Source organism: Micromesistius poutassou (genome assembly GCF_964030765.1).
Source record: "Micromesistius poutassou genome assembly, contig: SCAFFOLD_1413, whole genome shotgun sequence".
Lineage (NCBI taxonomy): Eukaryota > Metazoa > Chordata > Actinopteri > Gadiformes > Gadidae > Micromesistius > Micromesistius poutassou.
This window is the reverse complement of record NW_028178840.1, coordinates 1-13,943: the sequence shown is the minus strand read 5'-3', so window position 1 is coordinate 13,943 and position 13,943 is coordinate 1. Positions and strand designations below refer to the sequence as shown.

Below are 13,943 nucleotides of genomic sequence, written 5' to 3'. Positions count from 1 at the left end.
GAGAGGGAGAGAGAGAGGGAGAGAGAGAGAGACAGAGAGAGAGAGACAGAGAGAGAGAGAGATTGTTCGTACCTGTGGCTGTAGGGGTGTGGCCTGTCTGGGGGGGCGTGGCCACAGGGGGGCGGCTCCTCCCCGGGCCCCGCCTCTCTCTTCACCTTGCTCAGGGGGGGGGCCGTGGAACATCACTGAGGACACAATGAGGCGTCGTCATTGGCTGGAGGGGGGGAGAGGGGGTCACCTGACACAGATCGGCCAATAGGAAGGCCATTGTGCTTCTTTGAGTATTCTTTGAGTAAATGTTTACTACTTAGCTATCTCTGTTGTGTACGGGGAATGGGTTAACCTAGTGATGGTTAGTGTGTAGGGGGAATGGGTTAACCTAGTGATGGTTAGTGTGTACGGGGAATGGGTTAACCTAGTGATGGTTAGTGTGTACGGGGAACGGGTTAACCTAGTGATGGTTAGTGTGTACGGGGAACGGGTTAACCTAGTGATGGTTAGTGTGTACGGGGAACGGGTTAACCTAGTGATGGTTAGTGTGTACGGGGAACGGGTTAACCTAGTGATGGTTAGTGTGTACGGGGAACGGGTTAACCTAGTGATGGTTAGTGTGTACGGGGAACGGGTTAACCTAGTGATGGTTAGTGTGTACGGGGAATGGGTTAACCTAGTGATGGTTAGTGCGTACGGGGAATGGGTTAACCTAGTGATGGTTAGTGTATACGGGGGACGGGTTAACCTAGTGATGGTTAGTGTATACGGGGAACGGGTTAACCTAGTGATGGTTAGTGCTTGGCTCTTGGTTCTATGAACATCCTCGCTGTACCCACAGAGATATATCGCTGTTTCTCTCTCTTCTGACAAACTGACTTATTGTGAGTCGCCGTCCATCAGCCAATGAAAACACACCCAACAGATGAGTCCTTGTCAACCTCCACCACCACCAGCGCGGTGACTGGCCAGTGAATGGGGGGGGGGGGGAAACATGCGGCAATATATTCTACCACGTTTGCCTCGAGGTGGGGTTAAGACTCCCCCCCCCCCCCCCACAGGGGCGAACGAGAGAGGCCGGTACCACGATGGAGAGAGAGAGAGAGAGAGAGAGAGACACTGGGGGTCATTCACATCCTCTTTCTATAGACTATTTTCTCTCTCACTCCATTGTTACAGGAGGGGGGGGGGGGGACGTTCACTAGCGTTTAAAACACAACGGTTCGGTCCGAAAACTGCAATTAACGAGGGCTGGCAGCTGGTGGTTATTTATACCCCGCACACAAACTGCTCTCTCTCTCTCTGGCTCTGTCTCTCTCTGGCTCTCTCTCTCTCTCTCTCTCTCTGGCTCTCTGTCTCTCTCTGGCTCTCTGTCGCTCTCTGGCTCTCTGTCTCTCTCTCTCTGTCTCTTTCTCTCTATATATAGCTCTCTTTCTAGCTCCATCTCTATCTCTCTCTCTCTCTATATATATATCTCACTCTCTCTAGCTCTGTTTCTGTCTCTGTCTCTCTCCCTGTCTCTCTCTCTCTGTCTCTCTCCCTCTCTCTGTCTCTCTCTCTCTCTCTCTCTCCCTCTCTCTGTCTCTCTCTCTCCCTCTCTCTGTCTCTCTATCTGTCTCTCTATCTGTCTCTCTCTCTCTCTCTTTCTGTCTCTCTCTGTCTGTCTCTCTTTCTCTCTCTCTCTCTGTCTCTCTCTCTCTCTCTCTCTCTCTCTCTCTCTCTCTTGTTTACATTCTTAAAACGACCTTCTGGACAGACCAATGGCGGCGTAGGAGGCCTGACATCATATCCTGTCGCCCGTTAGGCCTCGTTAGTACCGGGGGCGGAGTTGCACTCGCGCCTCATCTCAAACGGCCGTTAAAACACGTGACCTTTACTCCAGAGGTCAAAGGCTCGGCGAGGGGTAAGGTCAGGGGTTAGGGGTAAGGGGTAGGGTCAGGGTAAGGGGTTAGGGTTAATGGTTAGGGTTAGGGTCAGGGGTTAAGGTTAGGGTTAGGGTTAGGGTTATGGGTAAGGGTTAGGGTTAGGGGTTAACGGTTAGGGTTAAGGGTTAAGGTTAGGGGTAAGGGTTAAGGTTAGGGTTAGGGTTAAGGGTAGAGAGGAACTCACGGTTATCAGACTGGAAGTCAGGAACATACTGCTCATCTGGAACCTGGGCTGTGGACACAAGAACCAGTTAAAACCAGTTAGTGTGTGTGTGTGTGTGTGTGTGTGTGTGTGTGTGTGTGTGTGTGTGTGTGTGTGTGTGTGTGTGTGTGTGTGTGTGTGTACCTTCTGCGATCCACATTTCCTGCAGCTGGCTGAGGTCTTGGAAGAGGTCTGAGAAACACACACACACACACACACACACACACACACACACACAGAAACGAGCCAATCAGTGACCAGCGCTCAGTGATTCATCCCTTCACCTTCTAAGAGGCCCTGGCTGTGAGTCACCCTCACACACACACACACACACACCAGGGTTATGAAACCATGAACACACTCATTACGTCATTGTTTGCGCCAGGTTTAATATGTAGGGCGTGTGTGTGTGTCTGTCTGTGTTTCTATGTGTGTGTGTGTGTGTGTGTGTGTGTGTGTGTGTGTGTGATTCTGTGTGTGTTTATGTGTGTGTGTGTGTGTGTGTGTGTGTGTGTGTGTGTGTGTGTGTGTGTGTGTGATTATAAGTGTGTTTCTGTGTGTGTGTGTGTGTGTGTGTGTGTGTGTGTGTGTGTGTGTGTGTGTGTGTGTGTGTGTGTGTGTGTGTGTGTGATTATAAGTGTGTTTCTGTGTGTGTGTGTGTGTGTGTGTGTGTGTGTGTGTGTGTGTGTGTGTGTGTGTGTGTGTGTGTGTGTGTGATTATAAGTGTGTTTCTGTGTGTGCCTGTGTGTGCCTGTGTGTGTGTGTGTGTCTGGTTTAATAAGTACGACTATCACTCGTTAGCTCCATGCTAACACTCTACGCTACACCAGCAGAGCAGGGTGTTTTTTCCCCCTCGGTTAACGCCCCGCTCGTCCCTCTCTAGCGACGGCCCGCTGGGTTAATGATTCACCGCGGCGCCGTGTGTGTACCTTCTGTGTCTTGAGCCAGCTCCGTGTCCACAAAGCGTCTCTTCCTGTCGGTCCCGCAGCGGCCGCTAGGGGGCTCCGAGGGGCATTTCTGAAACGCATCGGTACCATACAACTTTATTAATCCCCCTTAGGAGAAATTCAGTGACCAGCAGTACAGTGGGGGAAAGAGAGCGCGAAACAAAGAGTGTATATATACAAATAAATGTACCAATTTGAAATAAAATATGATAAAAAACTATTTGAATAAGATGAACATGCTATATACATGTAATACATGTCCGTTTGTAGGTGACTTGTACATTAAAAAAATAAATATGACTATAAGTATAAATGTGCCAATGTGCAGAGGTTCCTGAGGTAATGAAAAATGAAATAAATAACAAGGTTTAAACAACAATCAGTCCTGAGGTGTGGGGTTTAGTCCTTAATCAAGTCGAGAAACGCATACGATACGATACCACTTTATTAATCCCCCCCGTAGTAGGAGAAATTAATTTGCGATAGCACCACCAGCAGTAGAGAAACACAGGATCCAAATAGATAAAATACAATAAGAATAGGCCTACTAATAAAAAAAACAAAAGTAGACGCTGAGGGAAGATGCTAAACGAAATGCTGAAGTAAGGAGAAGGCAAACAGAACAAACAACAGCAAATAGCGCAGATATTACATTACGTATATTACATTACGTACCAAATAATAATAAAAAAGAATACGCGACAATATAGGGAGGGAGGGGGGGAGGGGGGTGTCCAGCGTTAATTGTGAACCCTGACCCTATTCATTATTATTATTAACATGTACTAATAATCGTATCGCATCGTATCGTATCACTCACGCTCCGGGGGTCCAGGAACGGGACCTGCTGGTCGTAGAAACCGTCCATCTTATGGGAGAAGAAGATCCACCTCCCGGGAGGTGGAGGAGAGGAGGAGAGACCTCCTTCTGCGAACACATTAGGTGACCTGACTGTTAGGGCTTTGCTTTGTTGGTGTGTGTGTGTGTGTGTGTGTGTGTGTGTGTGTGTGTGTGTGTGTGTGTGTGTGTGTGTGTGTGTGTGTGTGTGTGTGTGCGTGTGTGCGTGTGCGCGCGTTTGTATGCGCATGTGTTTATTTGTGTGTGTGTGTGTGTGTGTGTGTGTGTGTATTCCCCTTATCACTTTGTAACACACTTCCCAGTACATCACTTTATTTGCCTTTCCATATCGCATTCGGACCGTACCATTCCTAGTATGATAGGGGGGCGGGGATAACATGAAAAAAACAGTTTCTGCATTTCTGCAGCACACTTAATGATTAAAGTCTCGATGAGATAAACGGGAGCAGTGATGGTTTTAATTAAGGTTTTGAGACGCGCAGGACTCCGGTAAGATTCCGGTTACCGTGAAGTCACTCTTGCAGAGACACCGAATGAACGCCAAACGCATCTCCGCAACACAACGGAGAAGAGCCAAACACATCTCGGACACACACACACACACACACACACACACACACACACACACACACACACACACACAGGCATCAAACTCAACCCGGCTACTCACCCCTCGACGTGCGGCGAAAACACTTTTTTTTTTGTTTAAAGGCTGCACAATCCACGCGTAAAAAAACCACCCAGAACGCGTAATGACGCAGCCTGCGTGTGATTGGTCTACAGACAGGAATGCGTGCGCTCGTCTTTAGTCGGGACGTCCCGGTTTGAACAAACGACCCGTCGAACTATCATCATCATCATCATCATCATGGTTTTTTTCTTTTGATGAAAAGTTTCCGAAACTCCACAACTCGACTCCTCCCCCGCCCTCTTTCTCTCTCTCCCCCTCCTTCCCTCTCTCCCTCCCTCCCTCCCCCCTCCCCTCCCTCGGACCCGTGCCAGGTCCACCCTCGCTTTGTGAATGAACTGCAACCCGACACCCCCCCCCCCCCCGCGAGGGGGGAGGGGGGGGGGGGGGGGGTAGGGGGGGCCGGTTCCTCACCCATTCATAAAATAAGACACGGGACTCGAATACATCACCTTGCACGAGACGGGGAGGCGAACACCACAACAACAACAACAACAACAACTACACCAACAAACTGTTTTGGTCTCTGCGTCTAAACGTCCGGTTGGTTTTCATTCGCGTAAAAATGGCGTTCGAGTTGGAAGTTTCGCCCATTGCGCGATAAATCACCGCACGTCCGCTCGTGCAAAAAAAAAAAAAGCGTTAAAATGCACCTTGTTATACTTTACGACGCGGTAACAACGCACATTTTGGAGTAGAAACGTCCGCAGGACTCACGGTTGCGAGTTTGGATCCACGTAGCGCGTAATTCCCTCTCTGCGCTCCACGGTCAGAACTCGGCTGTGGGTTTTTTTTTTTTTCTCAATGGAGCTGTGCGTCATTGAGCGTGCAGGGCCCGCCGCTGATAGGCTGCAGCGCCACGCCAGTCTCACCCGGTAGCCAATCCCGTGGGCGGAACGGCCCTGGTCGACCTCGGCCTGTTTTTTATGAATGGTCACGTTTCATTCATGTTATTTTGGACCGCGTTCTCTTAAAGGGGCCGATGCAAACACGTCAACAACAGAGGAGCTTTGTCAACAACCACACAAGAATAATTATAAGTTATTATCACGATCACAACGACTTATCTTGGTGGATAATTTCATCAAGTTAATTATACATAATACAAATGAGGATGATAATAATACACATGATTTAATTCTTGTCCGTCAACCATCATGCTTTTTTTCTTTTAATGAATAATAATAATAATAATAATAATAATAATAATAATAATGCATTTAAAATGTAATAACTGTGGAGAGAGAGTTAGGCTATTTCAATGAGTGAATTTAATATTTCTAATATAGGTGAATGAGTTGTGATTCATGAATTAGATGTTAAATCAAAGTAGGTCAACTTTATTATTTGTTAATCTCCGACCCACAGTGCACCAAGAACCAAAGGATAAAATAAGTATTATATACAATATTCACAATAAATAAATTCTAAATAGTGCAAAAGGTAAAGCAAAACGGTATCGATGAAATAAAAATAAAAGAGTAAATAAATTGAAATGTGCAATATGAGGAACATTATTTACAATATGTGTAAAAATAACTGGGTTGGGTATACTAGTAATAGTACGCAAGTAATGGTACTAAAACTGTTAGTATAGTAGTAATAGGTAAGAGTATAGCCTATACCATACATATATTATAACTTATTTTTTAACTATTGGATATCATTCATACTTGATATATATATTTGATTTGAGTGATGGCGTGAACCTTTCTTTTGTGTACTAGATTGTGCGTTGTCTTTGATCTTTTGTAACACAACTCTCTCTCGTCTCTCCTTGGTTCATACGACCGATGCATTATGTATATGTTCGTTTCATCTCTGTACCATTGAAGTCGAGGTGTGGTGTGTGTGTGTGTGTGTTTGTATTTAAGTGCGGTTGTGTGTGTGTGTGTGTGTGTATGCAGTAGTGTGTGTATTTAAGTGAGGTTGTGTGTATGTGTGTTTGTATGCAGTAGTGTGTGTGTGTGTGTGTGTGTGTGTGTGTGTGTGTGTGTGTGTGTATGCAGTAGCGTGTATCCAGTTGTGTGTGTGTGTGTGTGTGTGTGTTTGTGTATGCAGTATTGTGTGTGAGTAAGTGTGTATGTGTATGCAGTAGTGTGTGTATTTAAGTGAGGTTGTGTGTATGTGTGTGTGTATGCATTACCGTGTGTGTGTGTGTGTATGCAGTAGCATGTGCGTGTGTGTGTGCGTGTATTCAGTAGTGTGTGTATGTGTGTTTGTATGCAGTAGTGTGTGTGTGTGTGTGTGTGTATGCAGTAGCGTGTATGTAGTGTGTGTGTGTGTATGCAGTAGCGTGTGTGTGTGTGTGTGTGTGTATGCAGTAGCGTGTGTGTGTGTGTGTGTGTGTGTGTGTGTATGCAGTAGCGTGTGTGTGTGTGTGTGTGTGTGTGTGTGTGTGTGTATGCAGTAGCGTGTGTGTGTGTGTGTGTGTGTGTGTGTGTGTGTGTGTGTCTGTATGCAGTAGCGTGTGTGTGTGTGTGTGTGTGTGTGTGTGTGTGTGTGTGTGTGTATGCAGTACCGTGTGTGTGTGTGTGTGTTTGTGTGTATACAGTAGCGTGTGTGTGTGTGTGTGTGTGTGTGTGTATACAGTAGCGTGTGTGTGTGTGTGTGTGTGTGTGTGTGTATACAGTAGCGTGTGTGTGTGTGTGTGTGTGTGTATGCAGTAGCACGCGTGTGTGTGTGTGATTCATTATTCATGCGGGGACGGGGGGGGGCGTCTCTCTGTGGTCCTTTGAGGTCTTCAGTCCCCTCGGGGCGGAGCTGCTGTCGGGTCATGTGACTTCATGACCGTCATAAACACGCCAACGATCAGACGACACACGTCGTTAACCATGCAAAAAAAAGTCCTCCCTCTCTCCCTCTCTCTCTAAGTTCTACTTAAGTTTTACTAAGTTCTACTTAACCTAGAAGAAATAAGATTTTAATTAATGGGACTGACTGTTCTTTGTCCACCTTTACTTCTTTTTTTTTCAATTGGATGTTTGAGCAGGGACTTGAACCCACGGCCTACCCTACCCTCCTACCACCGGACCACCAGGGCAGTGGACAGAACATTCTTTGAAGTTAAACTTCACTTTACTTTAAATTCACATGACATGCAATAACAGTATATCATTTGAGTCAGTCGGCGAATGCTCTTATTTTTATATCTTAGTTACTTCATCTTGTAAATAAGATGTAAGTAAATCTTATTTACTTCTTATTTACTTCATCTACTATGCCGCTGTTGAGGAGCCAAACCTTATCAATTTAACCCTTGTGTTTTTGTACAATAAGATGAAATGAAATATAACTGTGATTCGGAATTCAGATTTGTGTCCTTTAAACGTGCTCCGTGTTTTTAAATAACAGGTATATTATTATTTATTAATAAGTATTTATTTAATTGAGTAATTGCAATACCAAGTGCAATGAGTTCACATGTTTGCCACCGTTGTGAGTTTCTCCCCGGCTGTAAACGTTTACAGGCGCACTAAATCAGAACTCGGTAATAAATGGTTGCATCCGGAACACATTTATTATTTAATTTATTATTATCCAAACCCTGATTATGTGATCTCCGGTCGTAACACTTTCAATACTGTCCTTGACTCTGCGTGTGTGTGTGTGTGTGTGTGTGTGTGTGTGTGTGTGTGTGTGTGTGTGTGTGTGTGTGTGTGTGTGTGTGTGTGCGTCGGGCTGTGTGTCACAATACCGCCCCCTGGTGGACGTCCACACGATAGCAGCTTTAAGAGACGCTGGCTGGAGTGTATGTGCGCAGGCGCGCTAGGGTTACGTGTGTGTGTGTGTGTGTGTGTGTGTGTGTGTGTGTGTGTGTGTGTGTGTGTGTGCGTGTGTGTGGACCTGCCTTTTGTCTCCACGCCCCCTGTTGCCACGACACACACACACACACACACATAAATACATACACACTCATATATAAACACACACACCCATATACACATATAAATACACACACACATACACAAACACACACAAACATAGACACATACACACACACACATGCGCACACACACACACACACACACGCACACACACACACATACACATGTACACATACACACAAATACACACACACACACACATATACACACATAGGAATGCAGACATACATAGGCACATGCACACTGGAATGCAGACACACACATATGTGGGCACAGAATGAAACAAACACACACCCGGGTCACACACACTCACAGCTGCAGACATGCCAACGCACACACACACACACGCACACACACACACACCCCTTCCCATCGCACAACTCAATCATTTGTAATAATCATTTGTACATTTTGTGAATTACACTCTTCAACATTTCGGACAAAAATAACCAGAGGAAGCGCGTGATTCAAGCCGATAGTTTTATTGTGTCGATCTACCGGCCATGCAGGCTAGCAGGCTAGCATGCTAACAGGCTAACAGGCTAACATGCTAACATGCTAACAGGCTAGCAGGCTAGCAGGAGTCGGTGATGCGCCTGAAGGAGTTGAAGCGGGTGGAGCCGCTCACGCCCATGTCCCTCATGTTGCGGTACTCCCCGGGCCTCATGTACATCATCCTGCCCCTGTAGTTGGGCTGCTCGTACATCAGCCAGTGGCCGTCCATCACGTTGCAGGACTGGCACTCCGACATGCGGTAGCGCTCCATCATGTTGTCGCAGTCGTCCATCATCTCGTGCATCTGCCCGCCGAAGTTCTCCTTCTCGTAGATCCTCATCCTGAACTGGCCCCTGTGCTGTTTGGGGGAGGAGGAGGAGGAGGAGGAGGAGGAGGAGGTGACATCGCTTCAATATCCCGCCAAAAACAGCTCTAGCTCAGCGCTCAACATTTAGCGGTTGACTTGTGTGTCGTGCGTGCGTTGGCGGCGGCGGCGGCGGTTGTTACCATGGGGATGTGGCGGCAGGACCTGATGCAGTCGCTCATGCCCATGTTCTGGTAGTCGGAGTACTCGCCCCTCTTGACGAAGTACTGGTTGCCCATGAAGTTGGAGCGGTCGTAGACCATGAAGAAGCCGCTCTCCACGCGGCAGGAGTGGCACCTGCTCAGGTAGGACGTCATGTCGGGGCAGTCGCTGCTGGTCTCGTAGGACCGGCCCTGGAAGTTCCTGTCCTCGTAGAAGATGATCTGGAGGAGGAGGAGGAGGAGGAGGAGGAGACGGGGCCCCATGTCGGTCGTCAGGGGAACCGCAGAATCATCGGCAGTACAACGTCGGAACGGAATTGCCTCATTATGCTGCGAGGCTAACGATATCAATGATGCTACGAGGCTAACGCTATCAATGATGCTACAAGGCTGACGATATCAATTATGCTACGAATTATGCTAACGATATCAATGATGCTACGAGGCTAACGATATCAATGATGCTACGAGGCTAACGATATCAATGATGCTACGAGGCTAACGATATCAATCACGCTACGAGGCTAACGATATCAATCATGCTACGAGGCTAACGATATCAATCATGCTACGAGGCTAACGATATCAATCATGCTACGAGGCTAACTATATCAATGATGCTACGAGCCTAACGATATCAATGATGCTACGAGGCTAACGATATCAATGATGCTACGAGGCTAACGATATCAACTACGCTACGAGGCTGACGACACGTGAATATTTTCTTCCACAATCGACTCATCATCCCACGCTAACGTCGTCGTACGGAGCGTGACGTGACGTCGTACACGAGAGACGTTCCGTACGACGACCGCGGCGGCGGCGGCGGCTGCGGCGGAACTGTAGCTTACCTTGCCCATGGTCATGTTTGCGTCGGTGTGCCTCGGGTGGAGGGATGGGATGGATGGATGAAGATATCGGGTCGCTGTGTACGGTCTATCCACCGGGCCGGCCACTTTTATACCTGGATCGCCGTCCCCAGAACACCTGGGTCTGCATTGTCTGAAATTGGCCTGACTGGCCAATATCAAACAGGGCCTCCGGGCCATCTGGTAATCGACCATTGTGTACAGTGCGGCCGACCCGCCGTGCCCCTTTGTTGTGTCGATTCAATAGCGGGGACGGGGCAAGAAGATTCTGTACAGTACGGCGGTGAGTCAGCGGCGCGTGTTGTGATGACGCGCCCGTCATCGCGGGTCACGGGTCGTCTGTGTTTTGGCACCGTGCCGCCGCTGCCGCTGCTGCTGGTGGTGGTGGTGGTGGTGGTGGTGGTGGAACGAGATCCCTGCCGACGGCAGGACTGCAGCGTCGCACACACACACACACACACACACACACACACACACACACCGGCTCTGGACCAAGAGACTCAAGAGTCACCTGTTCAGAGTTTACCTGGACTCTGCATAGCCTCCCCCCCTTACACCCCCCCCCCCCCACCCCTCCCCACCACCACACACACCCCTCTTACGCACTTATTGTGTGTTTGTACGTCCTGGCACTTAAACAGTACTCAGCATTATGTAGTGTCTTATCCTAGCTATCTGTGTTGTCTACAGGATGGGTTAACCTAGTGATGGTTAGTGTATACGGGGAATGGGTTAACCTAGTGATGGTTAGTGTATACGGGGAATGGGTTAACCTAGTGATTGTTAGTGTATACGGGGAATGGGTTAACCTAGTGCTGGTTAGTGTATACGGGGGAATGGGTTAACCTAGTGATTGTTAGTGTATACGGGGAATGGGTTAACCTAGTGATGGTTAGTGTATACGGGGGAATGGGTTAACCTAGTGATGGTTAGTGTATACGGGGAATGGGTTAACCTAGTGATGGTTAGTGTATACGGGGGAATGGGTTAACCTAGTGATGGTTAGGCCCAGTCCCATTTCTCTCCCCTTAACAAGAACACTTGCTTTGAGTGCCCTTAGCTGCAAGTCAGCGTAGTAAGGGAAAAACAGCACAAACAGCCGTTGCTCCCTTAAGTATTGGGACACCCTACCCCTTCGCAGGAACACGCAAAATCTAGGGTTAGGGCTCAAATCTAGGGTTAGGGCTCAAACCTAGGGGAAGGGGGAGAATTGGGACAGGGCCCTAGTGCTGGGCACTCGTTTCTATGAACGTCCTTACTGCATGTGTCGAGAATGTGTCCGTCCACATGCTTGAGTTGGTGCGGTCTGAAGGATGATTCATGGAGTTTGTTGAAAGACGCGTGACTCATTTCTTGGAAGTCTCTTCAACAGAGATAAGATCATGCGGGAACGCTGCTGCGCGTTCCGGTGACTTTGCATCACTCCAACGGTGATCCCCCTCGTCTACATGAGGGACTTCACCTGCAGAAGGTGTTTGTGGAGAGTGCGGTGAATAGATTTTAATCTACGCTTTGTTTAGACCACATGTTTCAAGTTGACATCAGGACCTCGTCGGGACCATGCATTCGTAGTGCTGACATCACTCCTGAATAGCCTCTAGTGAGCATATGTATCATATAACGTAGCCTAGTAAGCTATTTCATACCGGTTTGGAGCAGCTTGTAGTAACGGGTGTTTTGGTCAGAAAATGGCAGAAATATAAAACACACGAACGACACATTTGCAGACGGAGTTTGTTTTTACATTTGTCTTTATTTAATTTTGTGTCTTCATAGATACAGATTAATCTGAAAAGTCGAAACACAAAATCGCAAAATCTGTTTAGGTCTGCATCAGAGTTGAAACCACAAATTTCTTTTCATGTTGTACGACACCACTGTGACATGAATATTCACCATTACATAGAGAAGCCCCAGACAAGCAAACCCTAGCTGTGCTTTCAAGAATAGATACTACTGAATATCTTACATTCAACCACAGGTGTTTGATATACATAGCAATCCCGGTGACCCTTATTCAACCATGCCACACCTTGTGGCATGTCATGGGACCTTTAAAATTTGTATTTCAATTAGAAAATGTATTTTATGATATTGCTGCCTGATTCTATTGGAGTGAGGTTGATAACTTGTTAATTTGGTGGATGGAAGAATAGTACACATCGGTTTATGGTTATGTATTCCTCAGCCGTTTCTAGTAGCTTTTTCTTATTGAAAGTCGATTTATTTTAATGCAGAGAATGCATACTGTGCAATGCAACCAATTTATATTTTAAATAATAAAAGATAATCATTTTAAATATAACATTTTTTTAACAATTATTTTTTTTTATTACAATTAAAATTATATTAATTTTAATAAAGATTAAAATATTTTTTATAAAAAATAAATGTATTTTTTATATATTTCTAAAAATCGAAAGATTTTTTATAAAAAATATTTTAATCTCTATTAAAATTATATTAATTTTAATAAAGATTAAAATATTTTTCATAAAAAATAAATGTATTTTTTATATATTTCTAAAAATTGTAAGATTTTTTATAAAAATCTACAATCTAAAAATTATAATTGAAATAATTTTAATTACAATAACTATCCAAAAGTAGTTACGAGAAGACTAAAAATAAACCGATACTAAATGTCAGCAGCTTCCTTCACCAACTCCACACACTACACACACACACACACGCAATCACTTGAAACCGAAGACCGAAGAGCTACTTCAAAATAAGAGTTTTATTTGAGTTTCAGTTCAGCACATGTCCATGATGCGCCTGAAGGAGTTGAAGCGGGTGGAGCCGCTCACGCCCATGTCCCTCATGTTGCGGTACTCCCCGGGCCTCATGTACATCATCCTGCCCCTGTAGTTGGGCTGCTCGTACATCAGCCAGTGGCCGTCCATCACGTTGCAGGACTGGCACTCCGACATGCGGTAGCGCTCCATCATGTTGTCGCAGTCGTCCATCATCTCGTGCATCTGCCCGCCGAAGTTCTCCTTCTCGTAGATCCTCATCCTGAACTGGCCCCTGTGCTGTTTGGGGGAGGAGGAGGAGGAGGAGGAGGAGGAGGTGACATCGCTTCAATATCCCGCCAAAAACAGCTCTAGCTCAGCGCTCAACATTTAGCGGTCGACTTCATGGTGCTTAAACATTTAGCAAAGAAATCTGAATACAATCCCAGACCGGTCTGAATGAAAGCACTATCTAGCGATTTTTAAACCGTGGCTAGCTTCCAAATTAGCATACACGCCCAGACCACAGCCAGCATTAGCATTAGCTAAGGAGCTTTAACCATAGCTAACATTATAAGTAAGTATCCAAATTAGCGTACAACCCAAGACCCAAAATAACCATTAGCATTAGCTAAGGAGCTTTAACCATAGCTAACACTAGAACGCATTCCAAAAACAACCCCCATGAGCTAACCAATTAGCGTCTCCCCCCCCCCCCCCCCCCCCACACAGCCAGCATTAGCATTAGCTAAGGAGCTAAACCATAGCTAACATTATAAGCAAGTATCCAAATTAGCGTACAACCCAAGACCCATTAG

The 13,943-nt window shown here is 46.4% G+C and overlaps 2 protein-coding genes and 1 pseudogene across 3 annotated transcripts; all 3 read right to left on the bottom strand.

The window, feature by feature from the left end:
- Positions 1–72: 72 nt before the first annotated feature.
- Positions 73–5,382, bottom strand: LOC311373334 (ETS translocation variant 5-like; the record flags this gene model as incomplete). The annotated part of the gene is made up of 6 exons (XM_084490108.1): positions 5,265–5,382; positions 3,886–3,992; positions 3,048–3,135; positions 2,263–2,310; positions 2,101–2,148; positions 73–185 (listed from the first exon to the last, which is right to left on the bottom strand). Coding segments are annotated over exons 2-6 (345 nt in total), but the record flags the coding sequence as incomplete, so codon positions are not given.
- Positions 5,383–9,072: 3,690 nt separating this feature from the next.
- On the bottom strand, positions 9,073–9,740 carry LOC311373335 (gamma-crystallin M3-like; the record flags this gene model as incomplete). Its single annotated transcript, XM_084490109.1, has 2 exons — positions 9,501–9,740; positions 9,073–9,351 (listed from the first exon to the last, which is right to left on the bottom strand). The coding sequence occupies exons 1-2, from the start codon at positions 9,672–9,674 to the stop codon at positions 9,073–9,075; spliced, it is 453 nt and encodes a 150-aa protein (XP_084346235.1). The 5' UTR covers positions 9,675–9,740.
- Positions 9,741–13,146: 3,406 nt separating this feature from the next.
- Positions 13,147–13,471, bottom strand: LOC311373336 (gamma-crystallin M3 pseudogene; annotated as a pseudogene). Its single transcript has one exon. The product of its transcript is annotated as a gamma-crystallin M3 pseudogene (transcript).
- Between the last annotated feature and the right edge of the window lie 472 nt (positions 13,472–13,943).